Source organism: Microtus pennsylvanicus, chromosome X, assembly GCF_037038515.1.
Source record: "Microtus pennsylvanicus isolate mMicPen1 chromosome X, mMicPen1.hap1, whole genome shotgun sequence".
NCBI lineage: Eukaryota > Metazoa > Chordata > Mammalia > Rodentia > Cricetidae > Microtus > Microtus pennsylvanicus.
The window spans coordinates 102,026,745-102,048,132 of record NC_134601.1 but is presented as its reverse complement, the minus strand read 5'-3'; the positions used below and the strand labels follow the sequence as shown (position 1 = coordinate 102,048,132).

The 21,388-nt window shown below is 36.5% G+C and overlaps 1 protein-coding gene across 9 annotated transcripts in view; it reads left to right on the top strand.

Moving 5' to 3' along the window:
* Nucleotides 1-21,388, top strand: part of Dmd (dystrophin) — a 2,313,977-nt gene that overhangs the window by 1,591,439 nt on the left and 701,150 nt on the right. For all 9 annotated transcript variants that reach the window (XM_075957213.1, XM_075957212.1, XM_075957218.1 and 6 more), the window contains 2 exons: nucleotides 11,271-11,372; nucleotides 19,999-20,107. In XM_075957213.1, the coding sequence (XP_075813328.1) occupies nucleotides 11,271-11,372; nucleotides 19,999-20,107 (211 nt within the window). The remainder of the gene's footprint in view (nucleotides 1-11,270; nucleotides 11,373-19,998; nucleotides 20,108-21,388) is intronic.

The window sequence follows — 21,388 nt, the reverse complement described above, 5'->3', positions numbered from 1 at the left end:
AGGAATATACATGCTCAGAGACACTCATCACAGATACAGTGGGGATTCTCAGGTAACATAGGGTTCTGTGTGTTTCAGAGAATAACTTCTCACTTAGTGCACAGGACTTTAACTTGGCCCCTGGGGTGTGGGGAATCAGACTTGACTTTTGATGTTACGGCTGATATCTCCTTTTGTTCTTTAGTTGGAGGTTTGCTACCTTTCTGATGTCCCCCACTGTCTCCTTTCTGCCATTGTCCTTGATTGCCCTGTACCAAAGGAGCCAAAGAGGAATCTCTAATATTTCAGTGTATACATCTGCATTGACAGATTTATACTCGTTCCCAATTTTCTTCTGGAGAAGTAAAAATAGGGAAGGTTAGTTAATCGGCTTGCTTATTTCCTTTGCAATAAAACCAGGGAGTATAGAATATGCATGAGTATGAGTAATAAACAAAAGATGTGTGTGGGTTTTAATCATATGTTGTAGTTCCTATAGTAATGGAAGCATAACAGAATGTGAAGACAAAATTCAAGCAGTGTCTATTGCTGGAAACAATCCTACAAAATAAGCAGACTCTAAAATTATGTTTAAGAGTTTATGAATTAACTATAAAGGAATTAACTGTGAAAAATGAATTCAAGCATATGGCCTCACCTGTTGAGCTGAGGAAAAGTAATACTACATTGGTGAATATCTGGACCATGACTATCTCCTATAACTTTAGATAAGCTATCAATAAAATATATATATATATATATATATATATATATATATATATATATATATATCTGTGGAAAAGGATAAGGTTGGACAAACTTTATAATCACAAAATCAGTTCACATGAGAAAATCTCATAGCCTGCCAGTTGAATAATGATTTCCTAGCCTTCCATAGTAATCTGTGGATGAAATTTGAAAATACACAGAGTTCTATAACACTCTTACCAACTGATTTTTAGATAAAGGTGTAGGCAGAGACCACTTGTTCATTACTGGCCACCCAGACCTAAAATAACCACACAGAAAATGTATTAATTAAAACACTGCTTGGCCAATCACTTAAGGGTATTGCAAGAACCCTGAAGGACTGTCTCCCCTTCTTTAGGCAGCTTCAGCAGTCAATTATTTGTGGGTCCTGCATGTACAGTTCATTCAGCATAACATCAAGCAGTCCAGGCAAGAGCAGTTTCGTGACCAAATGGCTAACAAACTCTCTAAAGACCCTCTTTGATGCCCGTCATCCTCTTGAAGTAGATTGGTGCTGCAAGAAGATGTGTCTCATTGTCATGAAATGTCCTATGTTCGTAAAACATTTCAAATGCCATATTCTGAATTTTTTAAAGGTTTGAAGAATATCTATCTAACTTAAATATATCTCTATGTATCTAGAAACCTAACTAAAAGGACTACAAACTTGACTATTATAGATAGTTATCTATTAACCTATATTTCTTAATTATGCATTATATTTTATAAGAGCTGCACAAACACAATACCTTAATCAAAAGCAGAAATAAACATATAACAATATTGACCTTAAATGTATCAATAAACCATGATCCATAACAATGCAAAGTATTCATCTCTATAGCATATCCCACTTTAAATATAAACAAATATTTACAGACAGTCATTTAAGGAATTTGGCATAGTTCTCTCCAAACTGCTTCCTACTTTTTGTTCGGCAAAGTAATTTTGGGATCACGGAAACCTTGCAAAAAATCTTGGTTCATCAAATCACATTAGTCATATTAGGAATCCACAGATTCTCATTCTCTGTGGAAACAAAAGTAGAACCTTTTTTCCAAAGCAAATTTCCTTAGGCCCAAATTTTGAAATCAACATATTTTTAAGGTCTATATGTTGGTTTAGCTTAGCAGCCTGTACAATGAAAGGTCTCTCTGTACTTAGCTCATTCATAGTTAAAAATTCAAAGAAAACATAATAATATGCATAATTCAGACTCTCTGTAGATTTCATCTTTATGTGGCTTATTTTTCTAACTCTATTACTTTTTCTACAGGTTTAATATTTATTTTATTATCTTTACTCCTTTAATCTATTGTATGCTTTTATATTATAACTGTCTATACTCTTTTTCCTCTCTTTCTCTCTCAAGCCTACACACATTTATCCAACATTGTCCCCCTTTAGCAGTCTTTTCCATTTGAATTTCTCTTTATTGCATATCTATAAGCCTTTTCTGACCAGGACTGCTTCTTAAAATGCTAAGCAGCTTAGCTAGGACTATGGCTGTTTTGCCTTTTGGCTTCACCCAGTCCAACATGGTAGAGGTCTGTTTTTTTTGTGTGTGTTTAGAATTCCTTTTCAAGTTTTCTCAGGTTTTACATCGATGTAGTTAGCTCCACATTGGCATGCCAATCTGTTGGCAGAGGCTGCTTGTTCTTATTCCCAGCAACCCAGACCTAAAATAACCACACAGAAATTGTATTAATTAAAATACTGCTTGACCAAATAGTTATGTGTATTGCTAACTAGCTCTTATATCTTAATTTAACCCATTTCCATTATTTTATTCTTTACCACGAGGCTTGTGGTTTCCCAGAAAGGTTCTAGCTAGTGGCTCCTGTCTTTCTCCTCTGATGGCCACATGGCATCTCTTTGACTCTTCCTACTATATCTATATATCTTTTCGAACTTAACTATATTCTGCTAAGCCATTGGCCAGAAGCAACTTCTTTATTAACCACTGGCAAAAAAAAAAACCACATATTTACAGAATGCAGAGGGTAATCCCACATCTTAAGGCAATATAGCATAGCAAGCATCAAAATTCATGTAATTTTTGTCATTGGGTCCTCCCCAACATACTAATTGAGCAGAAAGAGTAAGGTAGACAGTGAGTATTTTGAAGCACTTATGTTGTAAATAAATCTATCCCAAAGGTTTATCCTTTTGTGCTACAATGCCTGTTGGAGACTATTTTGTGGAGGAGGGAAGCAAGTTTAAAGGCAGTGTAGGATACAAAAATGCCTCTTTTGGTCTGGATTCAAATAGCTGTAATTCTTCTTTTGCCTCTCAAGATAATATGGACAGACTGTCAAACACCATCTTATATTCTAAAGTTTTAAATAGATTGGTTGGCACATTGGAAATACCAAGCCCATAAAGCTGGGGAACAATTCCTAAATGAATTCCTTTTCAATGGCAAAACCTAGCTTTTGTAGGTTAAGTTACCTTTTTCATAGGCTTTTCTAAGTCTTATCAAAAAGAAGAGAAAGAAGAGATTAGCATGAATGTCAACTTGCTCACACAATGCTTCAGGGTCATCTTCAGGCAATAGAGGAAAGTATTTAAAGAAGGGAGTCATCACCAGCATAGTTATTAGTGATGATGTTTTTACTTTTGATTTTTGCCTGAATGGGGGAAACCTTATTGTTGTGGAAATGATTTCAGCTATGAAAAGATATGTTACATTTTTAATTACTTAAAAATATGTTGCATTTGTTTCTCCTTGCCTGCCTAAAATACCTGATTGCTCTCATAAGGAGCTAAATGATTAATATGGACGGAGGGGGGAGGACCTAGGACTTACCACAGGGCAGGGAACCCTGACTGCTCTTTGGACTGGAGAGGGAGGGGGAGAGGAGTGGGGGGAAGGGGAGAGGGGTGGGAGGAGGGGGAGAAGAGTGGGAGGAGGGGGAGGGAAATGGGAGGCTGGGAGGAGGTGGAAATTTGTTTTTTTTTATACTCCTTTTATCAATAAAAAAATAGTTAAGCAGAGAAAGGCAGACTAATGGGTAGAGAGAAAAAATATAGGAGGAGAAATATACTCTGGAGAGAACAAGAGAAGAATGGAAAAGAAGAAAAGGAGAAGAGAACAAGGGAGAAACAGAGGGAGGCAACAGGTGCCAGCCAGGCACCCAGGTAGGCAGGCACTAGCCAAATGCAGAAGAAGCAGGAAAGGAAAAGCATACAGAAAGGAAAGCTACAGACCCTTGAGACAAATGCATAGGTGAAGAGAAACAGATTAAAATAAGAACTAAGAGAAGAGTATTTATTGTAGAAGGAGCTAAGCAACATACAGAAAGAAGACCCGCCTACCTCAATTTATAACTAATATTAATTCTCCATGTCATGATTTGGGAGCTGGCTGGTGGCAAAAAAAAAAAAGCCTGATTTTCTATTTTGCTTCTTTAACCAATTTTAAGGTTGGAAATCCAGTTTATATTCTTTCAATGTATTAGCTATCTCTTTCCCATGATTAGTGTCTTCCTTAAGCATTTTGATAAAATCAAAAATAATGCACATTACCTAAAATTGGACCTTTCCCCTTGTTTACAGATGCCTTTTCAATATTCTTTCAGATCCTATCGATACTTCATCAAAATTTCTTTCTTGTGGAAACCAGGGATTATAACCTTAAACAACTTGCAAGCAATCTAATAGTTGTGATTTTGATACTAGTGCTCTTCGTACTTTGAAAAGTGATGTATAAGCTGAACATATGGCAATACCTCCCCTGGACACTGCATCTTTATTCTCGCTTACCTCCTTCTGTGAGGGATACCACTCTTATCTCATAGCTGACTTTTAGATCCCTGAGATTTTATTTAAAAAAAGAAAAAAAACCATCTTTTTTTTTCATTTTACATACCAATCCCAGTTTCCAGTCCTTCCCTCCTCCCATTCCCCCCAACTTTCCCCCACCCCAACCCCCATCTATTTCTCCAAGAAGGGCACATTGCTTTTGGGAAAGTCCAAGGCCCTCCCTGCTATACCTAGGCTGAGTAAGGTATCCATACAAAGAGAACGAGTTCCCAAAAAGCAAGTACAAGCAGTAGGGATTAATTCTAGTGCCGCTGTCAGTGGCCCCTCAGTCTGCCCCAGCCATGCAACTGTCAACCACATTCAGAGGGGCTAGTTTGGTCCTATGCTGGTTCCTTCACTATCCAGTTGGAGTTGGTGAGCTTTCATTATCTCAGGTAAGCTGTTTCAGTGGGTTCCCCATCATGGTCTTGACCTATTTGCTCATATTCTCACTCCTCCTTTTCCTCAACTGGACTTTGTGAGCTCAGCCCAGTGCTCCACTGCAGGCCTCTGCCTCCGTTTCCATCAGTTGCTGGATTAAGGTTCTATGGTAATATTTAAGATATTCATCAGTCTGACTATAGGCCAAGGCCAGTTCAGGTACCCTCTCCACTATTGCTTAAGGTCTTACTGGGGTCATCCTTATGGATTCCTGGAAATTTCTCTAATGCCAGGATTCTTGCTAGCCCCATAATGGCTCCATCAATCAAAATACCTTATTCCTTGCTCTCATCTCTGTCCTTTGCACATCTCAAGTAGCCTGTTCCCTCAAGTTCGGCCCCCTTCTCTCTTTCTTTTCTTTTTCTGCCCTCCCTTCTCTCCCCCACCCCCATTCTCCAAATTTTGTCTGGAGATCTTGTCTATTTCCCCTTTCCAGTCAGATCTATTTATGCTTTTCTTAGATTTCACCTTGTTACTTAGCTTCTCTAGGGTCATGGACTATAGCTCGTTATCCTATGCTTTAAAGCTAGTATTCACTTATGAGTGAATACATACAATATTCGTTTTTCTGAGTCTGGGTTACCGCACTCAGACTGTTTTTTCTAGTGCCATCTATTCACATGTAAATTTTAAAATGTCATTGTTTTTTTACCACTGAGTAGTACTCCATTCTGTACCACATTTTCTTTATCCATTCTTTAGTTGAGGGGCATCTAGGATTTTTTCTAGGTTCTGGTTATTACAAATAATGCTGCTATGAACATAGTTGAACAAATGTCCTTGTAGTATGATTGAACATCATTTGGGTATATCCCCGAGTGGTATTGGTGGGTCCTGAGGTATGTTAACTCCCAATTTTTCTGAGAAACCACCATACTGATTTCCAGAGAAATTGTACAAGTTTGCATTCTCACCAGCAACAGAGGGTGTTTCCCTTATTCCACATTGTCTCCAACATATGCTATCATTAATGGTTTTGCTCTTATCCATTATGATTGATATAAGATGGTATCTCAGAGTTGTTTGATTTGCATTTCCCTGATGATCAACAATGTTGAGCATTTCCTTAAGTGTACTTTGACCATTTGGGATTCTTCTATTGATAATTCTTTGTTTAGTTCTGTACTCCATTTTTTTAATTTATTTATTTATTAAAGATTTCTGTCTCTTCCCCGCCACCGCCTCCCATTTCCCTCCCCCTTCCCCAATTAAGTCCCCCCCAGCCCGAAAAGCAATCAGGGTTCCCTGTCCTGTGGGAAGTCCAAGGAACCCCCACCTCCATCCAGGTCTAGTAAGTTGAGCGTCCAAACTGATTAGGCTCCCACTAAGCCAGTGCGTGCAGTAGGATCAGAAACCCATTGCCATTGTTCTTGAGTTCTCAGTAGTCCTCATTGTCTGCTATGTTCAGAGAGTCCGGTTTTATCCCAGGCTTTTCCAGACCCAGGCCAGCTGGTCTTGGTGAGTTCCCAGTAGAACATCCCCATTGTCTCAGTGTGTGGGTGCATTTTTAATTGGGTTATTTGGAATTTTGATGTCTAATTTTTTTACAATTATTTATATATTTTAGAGATCAGTCCTTTGTCTGATGTTGGGTTGGTGATGATCTTTCCCATCCAGTAGGCTGCCTTTTAGTTGTATTGGCTGTGTTCTTTGCTTTACAGAAGCTTCTCAGTTTCAGGAGGTTCCATTTATTTATTGTTGCTTGCAGTGTTTATGCTACTGGGGTTATATTTGGAAAGTGATCTCCTGTGCCAATGCATTTGAAGGCAACTTCCCAGTCTCTCTTCTATGAGGTTCAGTGTGGTTGGATTTATATTGAGGTCTTTAATCCATTTGGATTTGAGTTTTGTGCATTGGGATACATATGAACCTATGGCATTCTTCTACATGTTGACATCCAGTTATGTCAGCACCATTTGTTGAAAAAGCTTTCTTTTTTTCCACTGTAAAATTTTAGATTCTTTGTCAGAAATCAGGGGTTCATGGGTATGTGGATTAATATCTGGGTCTTTGATTCAGTTCCATTGGTCAACCTATCTGGTTTGATGCCAAAACCAAGCTGTTTTTATTACTGTAGCTCTGTGGTAGAGCTTAATGTCAGGGATGGTGGTCCTCCAGAAGTTCCTTTATTGAACAGGATTGTTTTGGCTGTCCTGGGTTTTTTGTTTTTTCATATGAAGTTGATAATTGTTCTTTCAAGGTCTGTGAAGAATTGTGTTGGGTTTTTAAGGGGAATTGCATTGAATCTATAGATTGCTTTTGGTAGAATTGCCATTTTTATTATGATAATCCTACCTATCCTAGAGCATGGAAGATCTTTCGATTTTCTGGTATCTTCTTCAATTTCTTTCCTCAAAGACTTAAAGTTCTTGTCAAACAGGTTTTTCACTTCTTTGGTTATTTTTACCCCCAAGATATTTAATGTTATTTGTGGCTAATGTGAAGGGTGATGTTTCTCTGATTTCCTTCTCAGCTTCTTTATCATTTGTAAATAGGATGACTAATGATTTTTTTAGTGCATTTCTTATATCCTGCCACATTACTGAAATTATTTTTTAGCTGTGGGAGTTCTCTGGCAGTTTTGGGGGTCACTTATGTATACTATCATATCATCTGCAAATAGCAAAAATTTGAGTTCTTCCTTTCCAATTTGAATCCCCTTGATCTCCTTTTGTTGTCTTATTGCTCTAGTCAGAATCTCAATAACTAGATATGGAGAGAGTAGACAGCCTTGTCTTCTTCCTAATTTTAGTGGAATCATTTTGAATTTCTCTCCATTTAATTTAATGTTGGATGTAGACTTTCTGTATATTGCTTTTATTATATTTAGATATGTTCTTTGTATCCCAGATCTCTCCAAAACCTTTATCATGAAGGGGTGTTGAATTTTGTTGAATGCTTTTTCAAGATCTAAATAGATGATCATATTTTTTTCAGTTTATTTATATGATGTATTACCTTGAAAGATTTTCATATGTTGAACCTGCCCTGAATCTCTGGGATGAAGCCATCTTGAACATGGTGGATGATTTTTTTGTGTGTGTTCTTGGATTCTGTTTGCCAGTATTTTATTGAGTAATTTTGCATCTATATTCATGAGTGAGATTGGTCTATAATTATGATTCTTGGTTGAGTCTTTGTGTGGTTTCAGTATCACAGTAAATGTAACCCCATAAAAAGGGTTTGGCCGTGTTCCTTCTGTTTTTACTGTTTCTAATATGTGGAACACTTTGAGGAGTATAGGTATTAGCTCTTAGGTTCCTGAGATTTAACACCCTTGTTCCCGCTCTAGAGGCAGTGGAGCCTGGGAGATCAGAGTCAATAAATGAGACAGTTTAAAGTCTCATGCAATATCCAACCTTATTCAGAACATCAGACAATTTACACCCTGAGGGTTAAGAAAGATCAGAAGAATAAAGTTATCATGAATCCAAAGTGTATATAATCACAAGCCACATATCGCAAAAAAAACATGCTTTTTCATAGAGGCATGTGAACAAATAACAAAAGCCAGTTGTGTTGAATAATTAGTAAACTCACTCCTATTTGCTGCACCTGGAGGGGCAGGAAGTCCATGTACATTCAAAGAACAATTCTCTGTTTTCAAAGAAACTGAAGTCACAAGGTTCTTGTTTTGTTTTCTTGGATCCTTCTCAAAAGTACTCAGAATTCCCCTCATATGACTCTTTCTTGGAACATGTTCTAACACACCCTGCCTCTTACACAGTCCTATTGCCATCCAACACTTCTTCCAATCCACATCCTTCCCACTTTTCCACATTGTACTGTGTGTGTGTGCACACACATGCATGCGTGTTTGTGTGTGTGTGTGTGTGTGTATGCCTAGTGCCTCCTGCATGAGAACAGGTGTGGAAAAATTCCCTGGAGCATGAACATCTTACCACTAGCACGGACGAAGATGTTTTTTCCTCACTTAGCAACCATTAGTGGCTAACAGCTCCCTAGGAAGGAGCAGGGTCCCAGAGCTCCTCTCCCATCCAAAAGGAAATTTCATAGTCCCACTCTTACACAGATTATATTCCAGTAATAATGTTTTATTAAAATAAATGTTATTGATAGGAATAATATGAGAAGTTTGGTATCCAGTGCAAAACTATATAAATATTATGAAATTAAAACTGTGTCAAAAAAAATCAAATACCAGCTTTTATCTGTACCTTGGGACATATAGTTCAGTAGAAGGAATCTGTGGTTGATCTTGATTCTTTGCTTAGTATCTAACGATAAAGAGAACTGAGACTGTTTGAAAGAAAGGATGTCTTTTTTTAAAATCTAAAACAGGGCAGGTTTTGGATATATTAGAAGTTGCTGGTTTTAATGTGAATTATAGTCCTCCATCCACTCCAACTTTAGTGCTCTATTAAATGACAAACCCACATTAAGAAGTACTTTTCCTATGTCAAGTGTAAGAAATGCCAGTGACTCTGGTTCAAACTAATTCATTTCAGATATAAAATGTGCGTGTAATTTAGATAGGTTCCTGTTGATACAAAAGCCACAGATCTCACTTGAAAATGAATGAGAGATGTTTATTCTGTAGCCCAATTTGAGAGACCATGGCCCAGGAAACATAGAGCCACGTAGGTTTTCCCTGGATCTATGTTTCTACATGGAAACAGTCTCTTGCTTTATTATGGCATTATAGTATCAGAACAAATAATGTCATAAATAAAGGCAAAATGAAAATACAATGATAGGTACATCTTATAGTCAGGTTACAACAAGATAGGGTAATCTCCCCTGTAAGCCTCAAATGTTATCGTGGCAGTCTTAGCTTTGTGATTGGTGGAAGCTAGTGCTCAGCAAATTTATAGATTTTAAAATGTTTTTTATCTATTTTATCTATTAGTCACAGGATGTTAGTTCTGACACAGAGGTGGGCAAGGGATTATTTAAGTGGCTAAAGCTAGCACCACGTCAGGTCATTAGGCTGTTAGCCTGCATACCTATCAAGGAATTACTTGAAAGCACAGCACTTTTCTGACAGTGGTCAGAAGAGCATTAACCAGCTGTCTGAGGAAAGTAAAGTATGTAGTTTGTTATTTTAATATAGAGCAAATACTCTTAATGATAGGTACACCTTTGACCTAAGCACCTGTGCCACACTTGCATTATCCTAATAACAACAAGACAAACAATCTTCCTCAAGAGCAAGTGCTGAGCACTGATAAATTTCAAGATATCCTGCTGTGCATGATCAGATTATAATAACTTGGATTCACAGGTTTCCACTCTTGTGGACTGAGAGGGAACTTGTGAAATCACAGCGTTTATAATAAACTAAAGCCGGAAGACATGTCCATACACCACTGCCAGGAGTCACCAGATAGGAGAGGAGAGACGAGAATGCTTGCTAATCAAAAGCACCTCGGAGGAAAGTTACCCAGGCCCCTGTCTGACACATGACATTGGTTAATCCATATACCACCCCAGTGTTTAACAAATGTTCCATCCAAAAATTCTTCTGTAATACGGAATTTCACTTCCTTCAGTTTCAATTATTCCCATTTCCTTTGTTGTTTCTTCAAGAGCTAGACAGAATTCAGTAAGAAAACACTATTATATTCATATACCTAAAGGGGTGTTTGTTTTTTCTGCCATGCTTCAGTTGTCCCCAGGCAGTGAAAAAATAAATGATATGAAAAATAATCTAATCATTCCTCAGAAGACCTGTTTAATTTGACTATTTAATGAGTGATAAGCTTTGGTACTGTGCTTTATGTTTATTGTTTGGAAAGAAACTTCATTTCAACAATAATATGGAAAGAATTGGGGGATTCTCTTACAAATATACTCACATGTAGAGAAAGGGTATATGTGAGGGCGAGAAAGATGGAGAAGGACAGAGACAGACAGATGTGGGTACTTTAGATCTGATTTCAAAACAGAAATCTATATAATAAGGAGTCTGTAAGGTACAGTAAACATTAGCATTATGAGTATTATTAATGTTAAATTTGCTGTTTATATGGATCGATTATAGTGATAAATTATACTTCTTATTATTGCATTTTGTTTTTAAAAAATGCATACTGTCTGTGGTTGTCCACAATATTACCACGACACAACTCAAGATCTGGGATTGTTTTAATGCTAATGTATTTCATAAGAACCTCTATTTATTTTCTCTTCATCAAAAGCTACATTTTCTGCCCCTGTTTACTATGCAGAAATTGATCTGCCATACATATGGAATCTCCAAGGGTATATTTAAATTTAGGAATTTTATTGCTAACTGTGAAGTTAATCCGCACTGTATGGATTCTTTGCCCCAGGAAACAGAAGTCACAGTTCAAGCTAAACAACCGGAAGTGGAAAGGCTGTTGTCTGAAGGGCAGCATTTGTACAAGGAAAAACCAAGCACTCAGCCAGTGAAGGTAATGAAGCAACCTCTAGCAATATCTATTACCCCATAATGGGTTATACTTCCCCTGTTGGACACTTGCCATTGACAAGCTCTATTTATAATCATTGAAATAATTTGTAAGGAAATGTTGGCCATGCTACAATCGCAGAGGTAAAGCTGTCTTTTTGATCAACATTTCCTATTTCTATATTGTGATCTTAAGCCTATTAACAAGCCATTGCATTAGAGGACTCATTTCTGCCGCAGTATGGTACCATCAATACAAAAAGTAGTTCCACCTTCAAGGTAGATTAAATTCTTTGGGGATTTTATTGCTTTGCTTGCCAGCCTTGATACTCTTCATATTGTTTGCTTTAATTTAAAGCAAGCCATTGCATCCCACTGTCTTCAACAGCTGTAAAGACTCACAATATAGTCTATGACCTTTCTTTGCTCTGTTGCTATTTCTCATGAAAGAAGAGAAAACATGCATTCAGGATTTAGTACTTTATTAGGTCAGGAATTTTTAGCGAAATGTCATGTAATTGCATCTTTGTCCAGTAAAAAGTCGGCCTGGGTGAAAGCTTTCTACTTGCTTTATTTTTGCATGTTCATTTTGAAGTCCAGGGTACATTTAATCACAGAATCTTACCTGAGAAGAGAAATAGAAAGCTAGGTCAGTTGAAACAAACAAACACCTAATCAATGGTTTCCATTTGCAAACGAGAAGCCAGTGATAGATGATAAATAAATGTTAGGTAGCGTTTACCTTATTCTCAGTGTCAGGCCAAAATTGTAATGGCTTTCACTGTGATAAAGGTTCCTGAGAGCCTGTAAATGGCGGCTCTTTATTGATCAGTTTTGGTTTCTCAGCTAATGTTGCTGGCTGAGATTTAGGGAGCCTTACTCTCACATTCAAAACCATTCTAAAACTGTGCAGGTCAATAACCTCATTATACGGAAGCAGTTTGTCTTTGCAAATGGTATTACCAGAACTTAGGTTCTCTTGTAAGCTCACTGCTTAGTTTCCTTGTACTTGAGCCAAGATTTAGGTCACCAGAATTGTTTGTTTTCCCCACAGTTTATATGAAAGTTTTCATTAGATAAATTTAAAGTTGGGTTTTGAACATAATGGCAAACCACCAGTTGCAAAAAAGCACAGGTTTCTCTGGAAATATTAAAATTTATTTATTCAATAATAAGACTATATCTACTTCAGAAATTCAAGAAAGTTATTTACATACAATGTCAAGTTTGATATAATCTTTTAAAATGAAATAAATATGTTGGGGGTTTGGACTGTAAACTTAGGGGCAGTTCTAAGAGCAGCAGTTTCAAAAGGGCATACAGGTTAGTTACCAAACTTGTTAAGTCTCCAGGGTGGTTACCACAGAGACCCTCATTCTAATGAGCCATGAAATAACCATATCGGCTAGAGGGTAGGTGTGGGAGTCCCTGCAGGTGTTGTTCAGGGAGGTGAACCATGGGGCGAGATGGGAGGCGGTGGCGGGGAGGAGGCAGAAATCCTTAATAAATAAATAAATTAAAAAAAAAAGAATGAAAACCGGGTGAAGACTGATTTCATCAACCTGGATCAGACATTGGGAGTCTAATTCCAAGTGGGTCACTGTTGACAAATTTAAAACACAGTACAATTTTGGAAAAGTTTTCCAGACAACAATCAGTCTGATTCCAGGCATACAATAAAGTTTAAAGTGTGACTACATACAACCTCTTTTACAAAGTACATGTGACCATGAGTACAGGTTCTATAGCTAAGCAACCTTGAATCTAGTGTGGTCTCTGATCAATAACATAGAAGTCAGCAGGCCGTAAAGTACTTGTGACATCTTCCCTAAAGATGGATAATGGTCAAGGAAGGGAAGAGTCTGGGATAATCATTCTGGGGAATTAGGCTGAGATCTGCCTCCACAGCAAAATGGTCACCATGTAATGAAAAACCACCGCTCTCAGCTTTCTGGGTGGAACACAGGTGTGTGACTTCTGTCTTCTCCATTGAGGGGACACTCCTGCATGATTAACATCTCTGCATCTCTTAGTGCTTCTCTGTGAGTATGAGGACCTTTGAGCCTCCAACAGATAAGTCCATTCTATCTATTCTTGATGGATTGTCAACAACTTAATGCCATATGGGTCTGACAATGAGTTGAGGATTAACACCGTTTCTTATGATTCACAAATGAGCATTTAATTTTGCTTTACTTTCTGCTTTTGCTTAATAGAAAAATCCTTCTTTCAAGATGTAGACAATTTTGCTTTTCTCATATATAAAATAATCCAACCAATGTTGCTTAACTTAATCTCACTTCCATCGATGTACTCAGTCCCAAGGTTGCTTTGAGATGAGAACTGGGCTCTATGGCTGGCTCTATCCAGTTCTGTTGTTTCTTAGTGAAGTAAATGGAGGGTTGATACAGAAAAAAAAACAAAGCCATACAACTTGTCTCCCCTCCCCACACACACTTTCCTTAAAGACATCTTTTAAGTCAATATTATTCTTCATTCCCACCTTTCCTACTTCTCCATTTCCTGAGAGTTCAACTCATTTGGGAGAAGTAAAATTTGAGAGAAAAGCATGGCTACAGTTACCTGATTTGTAGAGAAAGCAGAATATCATATTGATGGGAGTAAGTGTTATGACAGATGTAGAGATAGCAGACGTAGAGAAATGGTTGTCTTGCAGCATTTTGTTTTGTTTTTCCATACTAGGCATGGAACACTCAGGGGACTATACATGTTGAGCAAGTATTCTACTTTGGAGCCACACCTCTTGATATGGACCATTACTTGGAAAACACTTAAAAATTAGCTGCAGTTTTGTAGGATCCTGAAACACCAAAATCTCACAAAAAATTAGTCTCACAGTTCAGAATATGACATCTAAGAGTCAATTCAAAAATCTGTGAGCGTAAGTTGAATGCTTCTTCTTTAAAGGTTGTGCTTTGTGTTTCTGAAGGCTGATCCACTACTCTGACACCAAAAAAAGCCATTTCAACACTGAACCTGTGTTAAATTAAAGTGTGATATATTTTAAATTAAAGATCTTTCTAGCTTTTCCTTAATTTTGAGACTTCTTATGCATTTATTGGAAATAAAACTGGACTTCCTAGTCTGGAATACATTTTTTATGATGAAAATTTGATTTGGATTACCTTTGGAAGACTGTATTTGGGAATAACTAATAGTAGGCAGAGTGATTTCCTTAAAAAGAAAAAATGAGTAGACTGGAGAAATTCGTGCTGCTCTTCCAGAAGACGTCAGTTTAGTTCCTAGTATCCACACTGGGTGATTCACAACTGTCAGCAACTCCAACTTTAGGGTATCTGATGCCGTTTTCTGGCCTCTATCTCCAGCTTTACACATCTGCACATACACTAATGGATATGCATATAATTATTTTTAAAGTACTAACCATATTCCTCAAGGTTATTTATGTAAGATTCAGTTGTCTATGTATATGGTCTTTCTACCATATACATATCATTAAGGAAACATTTTGGAATGTCCATTTCTTGGGAAATTGGTTTTTGGTAACTCCACGTTTTGTTTCAAAAATATTACCTGGCTTAACTTCTAAATTCCTCTCCCAAAACAGTGCTGAGATCTAGACATAGGGTCAACCCTACTTAGTCTCCTCACTGGTTTTTTTTCTTAATTTGTCAATTTTACTAGGATTTCTTCTAAATTTTCATAAACGTGAAGAGATGGCTCAGAGCTTAAGACCACTTGTTGCTAGGCTGGAGGACCACAAGGTTCCCAACAGCCATTCCAGGTAGCTTTCAATCACCTGTACCTTTAGTTCTAGGGAAGTCTGATACCCCTTTCTGGGTTCTGTTGAAATCTGTAGATAAATAATACAAACACATACACACAAATAAATATTAAATAAAAATAATTCTTAAAAGAATTATAATGAGTGCTAACCATAATATTTGAACATGAGAATTAATCTAGTTTTCCCACATTGAAGGTAACATTTGAGAAAAATTGTAAACATAAATTTTTGACAGTCATATGAATACTTTAAAGTAATCTGATATTTTCATATGCTCTATCTTAAATTCTACAAAATAACATTAATTTATAAATTTTTATTTTTTTCACATTTTTAAACAGTTTTATTCCAATGTTTCATGTGGTAGCTGGGGATATAGAGTGTTTGCCTAACATTTATGAAGGGCTGGATATGTTCCTTAATTCTACATACAACTGATCATGCTAGTGTATACCCACAATCCAAGCATTTGGAATGGAGAGCAGGTAGACCAATTCAAGGTTAGCCCTGAATATTTCGTGAGTTCAAGGCAACCCTTGATAACATGAGCCCTTGCATGAAAAAAAAATAAATTTAATTAGAATTTTAAAAATATAAAATAAAACTGTAATGCAATAATTTTTTTGTACACCATGAAGAAATGTCACTTGGATTGGTCATTGAGTTGGTTATGGATGTTTGTTATTGTTTAGGAAGGTAGGTTATAAATTGTTATTGGTCATAGTCAAGAACAAAAGCTGAGAAAGGGGGATTAAATTCAGTGATCTTACCCTAAAAAGAAAAAGGTGTGATATAGAAATAATATGATAAAAAGATAGATTATTGAATCTAATTTTAAACTAAAACCCAACTATTAGTCTTTAATATTTTATATTGGTATAGATTTTATATAGAGATACAAATTTAATTTTATTTTTGTTATATTATATATATGATTCTACTCTTGTTTAAGAAATTTTTATATTTTGATACAAATTTAAGCTTATTTTTGTTTGAACATACTATAAATATACCTATACTGTTGTTTAAGGTATTCTACCTATGTAACTCACTTAACAATGTAATGTGAATTTCTAGTCCTTGAAAGTTAATATTACAAACTATTCAGATAATAAAGAAATACAAGTTATCAGTCACTTATAATAATCAATTTGTAGTCATTTTAGGTATCTTTTCAAGGTCAAGCAGAGACGTATTTTAGATAGACAGATGGTCTTCAAATACTTCAAAGACCTGCTGAATGTATAATTTAATTAAAGCCATAAGTCAAAAAGTAAATTAATACAAATTTGCTAGTTTAAGTTATAAGAGATAGTTAGAAATGAGCCTAAGCTATCAGCCTGTCTTTCATAATTAATAATAAGTCTCCATGTCATGATTTGGAAACTTCCAGAAATGATAAATAAAGACTCCCTACAGTAAACACTTCATATCAATATTACTAATACATAAAGCTTACATTTTTTGGTGATATTTGCAGTATTTTGGCCCTAATGTTGCCAACTCTCACGAGTGGCTCAGAGCTGAGGACAAGGCCAGAATCCTCGCTTGAAGCAATGATAGCAAGAGTGAGGGGGGCAAGGAGCCATAGATGATGATGAAGTTCTCACTGAGGGGGAAAATAAGCAGAATACCCATGTGATTCTGTTAAATTCCCAGGGTGTAGTTAGACTTTCATTAGCCTGCCTGTTCCCAACTAATAACATGGAGACTTATTACTAAATATGAAAGCCTGGTTGAAGCTTAGACTTGTTCTCAACTATCTCTTAAAATTCAAATTATCCTGTTTATATTAATCTATATTTTGGCAGTAGCTTGTTATCTCTCCACCATACTGTACAACCTGCTTCCTCTGCATCTCACTGGTGAGTCTCTGACTCTTAGATTCCTGCCTTGAGTTTCTCTCTCTGCCCAAAAGTTCTTTTTATCCTCTCCTGCCTAGCTACTGGCTGTTCAGCTCTCTGTTAAACCAATCAGAAAATGTCTTTGGCAGATCAATTAAAAGAGTTACATCTTCACAGTGTACAAAAGTATTATCCCACAACATTTCTCCCTCTTTGTCCAAATAAAAAGAAAAGGTTTCAATTCTAACAGAGTAAAACTATATAAAATATGAAGAATTGGGGCTGGAGAGATGGCTCAGTGGTTAAGAGCGTTGCATGCTCTTCCAAAGGTCCTGAGTTCAATTCCCAGCAACCACATGGTGGCTCACAACCATCTGTAATGAGGTCTGGTGCCCTCTCTGGCCTTCAGGCATACACGCAGAAAGAATATTGTATACATAATAAATAAATAAATAAGTTTTTAAAATTAAAAAAATATGAACAATTATCAGGTAAAAATTATATTCATAATGTCCAACCCATTTGTATTTGGCAAATTTAGAGAAAGTACTCTATTATCTATCCTATCTTGGTGAGTCCAAACTTTTAAGCCCAAATCACTTTCTCTCATAACTTTTAGGACCAATATAAAATATATTTTTAGACCTTAAAACATTTTTCTCAGATAAACAACTTAAGTTTTTATGTTTAATATTTATAAACTTTACATCTCTTTTGTAAGTTTCTTTTCTGAATTTGGTAACAAGAAAAACTGTAAAACTATAGCTATTTATTCTTCAACACCATCAGAGAACTAGAATGATGAAAATATTATTTGATTAAACAAGAAATGCAGAGAAAGCAACTTCAAAATCATATAAATGACAGAAACATCTGGCTTCTTGGACAGTCACCCAAGTTTTTTCTGCAATCATGAGGCATCCATTTTTGGTCTATATGCCTAGAAAATCTAACAAACTTTTTTGTAAAGCAGCAATTTTAAAGGACCAGCCTACTTTCTCTTATCAGTTGACTTCTTTGTGTCCTGGTTGTCTTGTAGTTTTTCTTAATTTCCTCCTTCATGTCTGCAGTCATGATTTTCAGGTGGTCTTGTCTGGTCAAATATAATCTTTATTAATTTTTAAGAAATCCATAGCTTTTTGTTTCCTGTGAAAACAAAGTCATAACTTCTCTCCCAGTGCAGTACATATCTCAACTTCCATTCTGAAGTTATGATGTTATTAAAATATATAGGCTGAATTAATGTAGTAATTTTCCACAATCCAATGTCTATAAGCACCTGTTGCTTTTTTAGTCATTAGCATTTATAAAATTCAAAATCAATAAAGCACTTTACAGGATTCAAATGGCTTGTGTTATGGTGTTTCTTAGTACATTCTTATTATTATATCTTATTCTTGATCTAGTCATATTACTTTACTATCTTTTTAAAGACCTCACTTTACTATTTTTAAACTATTTTTTCTATGATTGTCTATGCCCATTATTTTTTTTCTTTCCTCATCACCTAAACACGTTCTCAAGCATACTTTACCTGTTTTAGATGTTTCATACTTTACTTGTTTTAGATTTTTTTTCTCAGTCTGGATCTGGTGTTCTTCATGCTGTGGCTTAGGAATATGTTGCAAAGTCTTTCCAGGTATCTGCATGCTCCTTTTGCGGCTCAGCTTAGAACACAGTGCAGACTGCTGGCTCTGCCTCCCTTAGGACTGTGAGAGCCTACCTAGCCTTCTGCCCACAGTCACAGGCCAGGAACTGCATTAACTGCCCCAACTCTGGGAAGTTACAGGCCATTCTGTGGCAAATATTTCCACCTATTCCCTCACCAGATAGTTAACCAACTGTTCATTGGCTTTTTGTTTGGATATACGGCCTCCAAGGAGCGTGACAACTACAGTCAGACAGTCTTTGGACTGCAAATTCCAAAATAACTACACAGAGACTTATTATTAAGTATAAAAGCTTAGCCTTAGCTTAGGCCTGTTCCCAACTACCTCTTAAAACTCTCTGTTTAGGGGCTGGAGAGATGGCTCAGAGGTTGGGAGCATTGCTTGCTCTTCCGAAGGTCCTGAATTCAATTCCCAACGACCACATGGTGGCTCACAACCGTGTGTGATAGGGTCTGGCGCCCTCTTCTGGCCTGCAGGCATGCACACAGACACAATAGTGTATACATAATAAATGAATAAATAAACATTTTAAAAAACTCTCTGCTTAACCAAATTCTCCTTGACTACATCTAGAAGCCTCCACAGCATAAATCCTTATGATTATTTGAGCATTATCAACCAAATTCATTTGCTATTCAAAATAAGCAATTGAAGCAGAAATTATTATGAAGGCTCAAATATGAGCTGAGTCAATTTGGAGGAAATGTTGGAGCAGAGAGCATCAGTTGATGCTTGCTCAATATCTTGCAGCAACTAAGCAGTACATTTGAGATTTGAAGTTCACCTGTAGGCTTCACATACATTATATGCATTTATATAGGGAAACATCGGATGAAACGGTGCAGTTGCAGTGGCCACAGCCATGTCTATGTATATACAGTCATAGTTGTTACATTCCAAGCATTCTCACGAGACACGACTTTAAATTTTAAAAATCTTAAATTCAAAGAGTTTAGAATTACAATTCATTTACGTGTGTATGTGTTTATGTGTGTGCATCTGCTTATGTGTGCACACATGGAAGACAAAAGTCAGTATTGGCTGCATCCTCTGTCACTTCTCCACCATGGATTATTTTAGAAAGGCTCTTTTGCTAAGCCTGAGGCTCATGGACTGGCTAGAATGACTGCAAGGAGCTTGTGGGATCCACCTATGCCTGCACAAAGGACCCAGGATCACAGATACAAGCTACGACACCTTTTTTTTTTTTTTACTTAGCTGGGGTAACTAAACTCATAGACATGTTCTTCATAAAGTATATACTCACAAAAGAAATTAATAAATCAATGAGGTAAGTTGTATTAGAAGTGTTGGTGAAATCAGTAACATGTATTTTTTCTATTAAAGAGGAAGTTAGAAGATTTGAGATCTGAGTGGGAGGCTGTAAACCATTTACTTCAGGAGCTGAAGACAAAGCAGCCTGATCGTGTACCTGGATTGCCCACTATTGGAGCCTGTAAGTACATTGTGTCCCACGGTTTCACTTTTGCTTTAGCTGTTTGCTCAAAACCATGGCTATGAGGTTATCTCTGACTGAAAAGGAAAATTGGTTTCTGAATCTGCAGAAAGAAGTAAACATTTATTTTATGTATTATGCAAAAGGTCTTTGGGTGGGTCCCTTAGACACTGAGATGTTTACAGGCTGTATTTTCTGAAGATCTAATTTCAATGAAAAAAGAGGTCATGCAAGAAAAAACCATAATGGCTTTAAAAGATACTTTAGCTTGTTCCTTAAGAGCATCAAAGCTGGCTGGCTTTGCGGAGCCATACAAAATTGCCAGGAGAGGACCTCTCCTTTGTATTTCTGATTCTTTGGAGGCAGAGGATTTATGAGATTAGTTTTTAACTAAAGCTGAACGTGATTCTTCAGAAGGAAACTCAATAAACCACCACATCCCTAGCATCTAAGAATGAGCATCAAGTTGAAGGTGTAATGACACAGATGTAAATGAAAAAGATGTGCAAGCCTTGTAGGGTTTTATTTGTGTTTGTTTGTTTGTTTTTGCTTTTGTCAACATGGTGCACCGAAATTACTATATCAAGGTTCTAGTGAATAAATTATGTCATTTTAATTTTTTTCACGAACTCTAACTTTTGGTTCTCTTTGTAAAAATGCAATCCTTTATTTCTAGATGTTATTGGTATGTTCCATAGTCTGTGATGATGTGAAGATAATGTGTTGAATGATATCTTTTATCAACTTGTGAAAATTAAGGGTTTATATTTCTACATAAGGTACTCTGAATCTTACAGAAATAATCAAAGCCAGGGAACAATAAAAACCTGTTTAATATGCTGCGTTCCTAAATGGTATGATGGGGTTTCTAACTGAAAATAAATTTAAAGAAAGTTTTGGTTTATAAGAACATATATAGTTAATCTATTTTAATCAATATATATGGAGCAACTTCTGTGTATTGGGCATCAGACAAAGTGCTGAAAATTCTCCATAAAATAAGTTAGTCTCTCGTTTTATAAAGCATAGTCAATCTGGAAGAGAAAGATGAAAAGCTAATGAAAAGAAAATGCATTATCTCAATTATAAGTGCTCTGAGAGAGAGATAGTCTACCGATTAATTCCAAATGGTTTAGGACAGACAGGCAGAAAGTCAAGCCCTTGCTCTAGCCCCTGCAAACCTATCTACATTTTAATAGTCTCTCCAGTTGTCCCAGCAGACACTACAGTATGATAAACATAGTTTCAGAGAAAATGAAAAGGTAAGAAAATGGGGAAGTG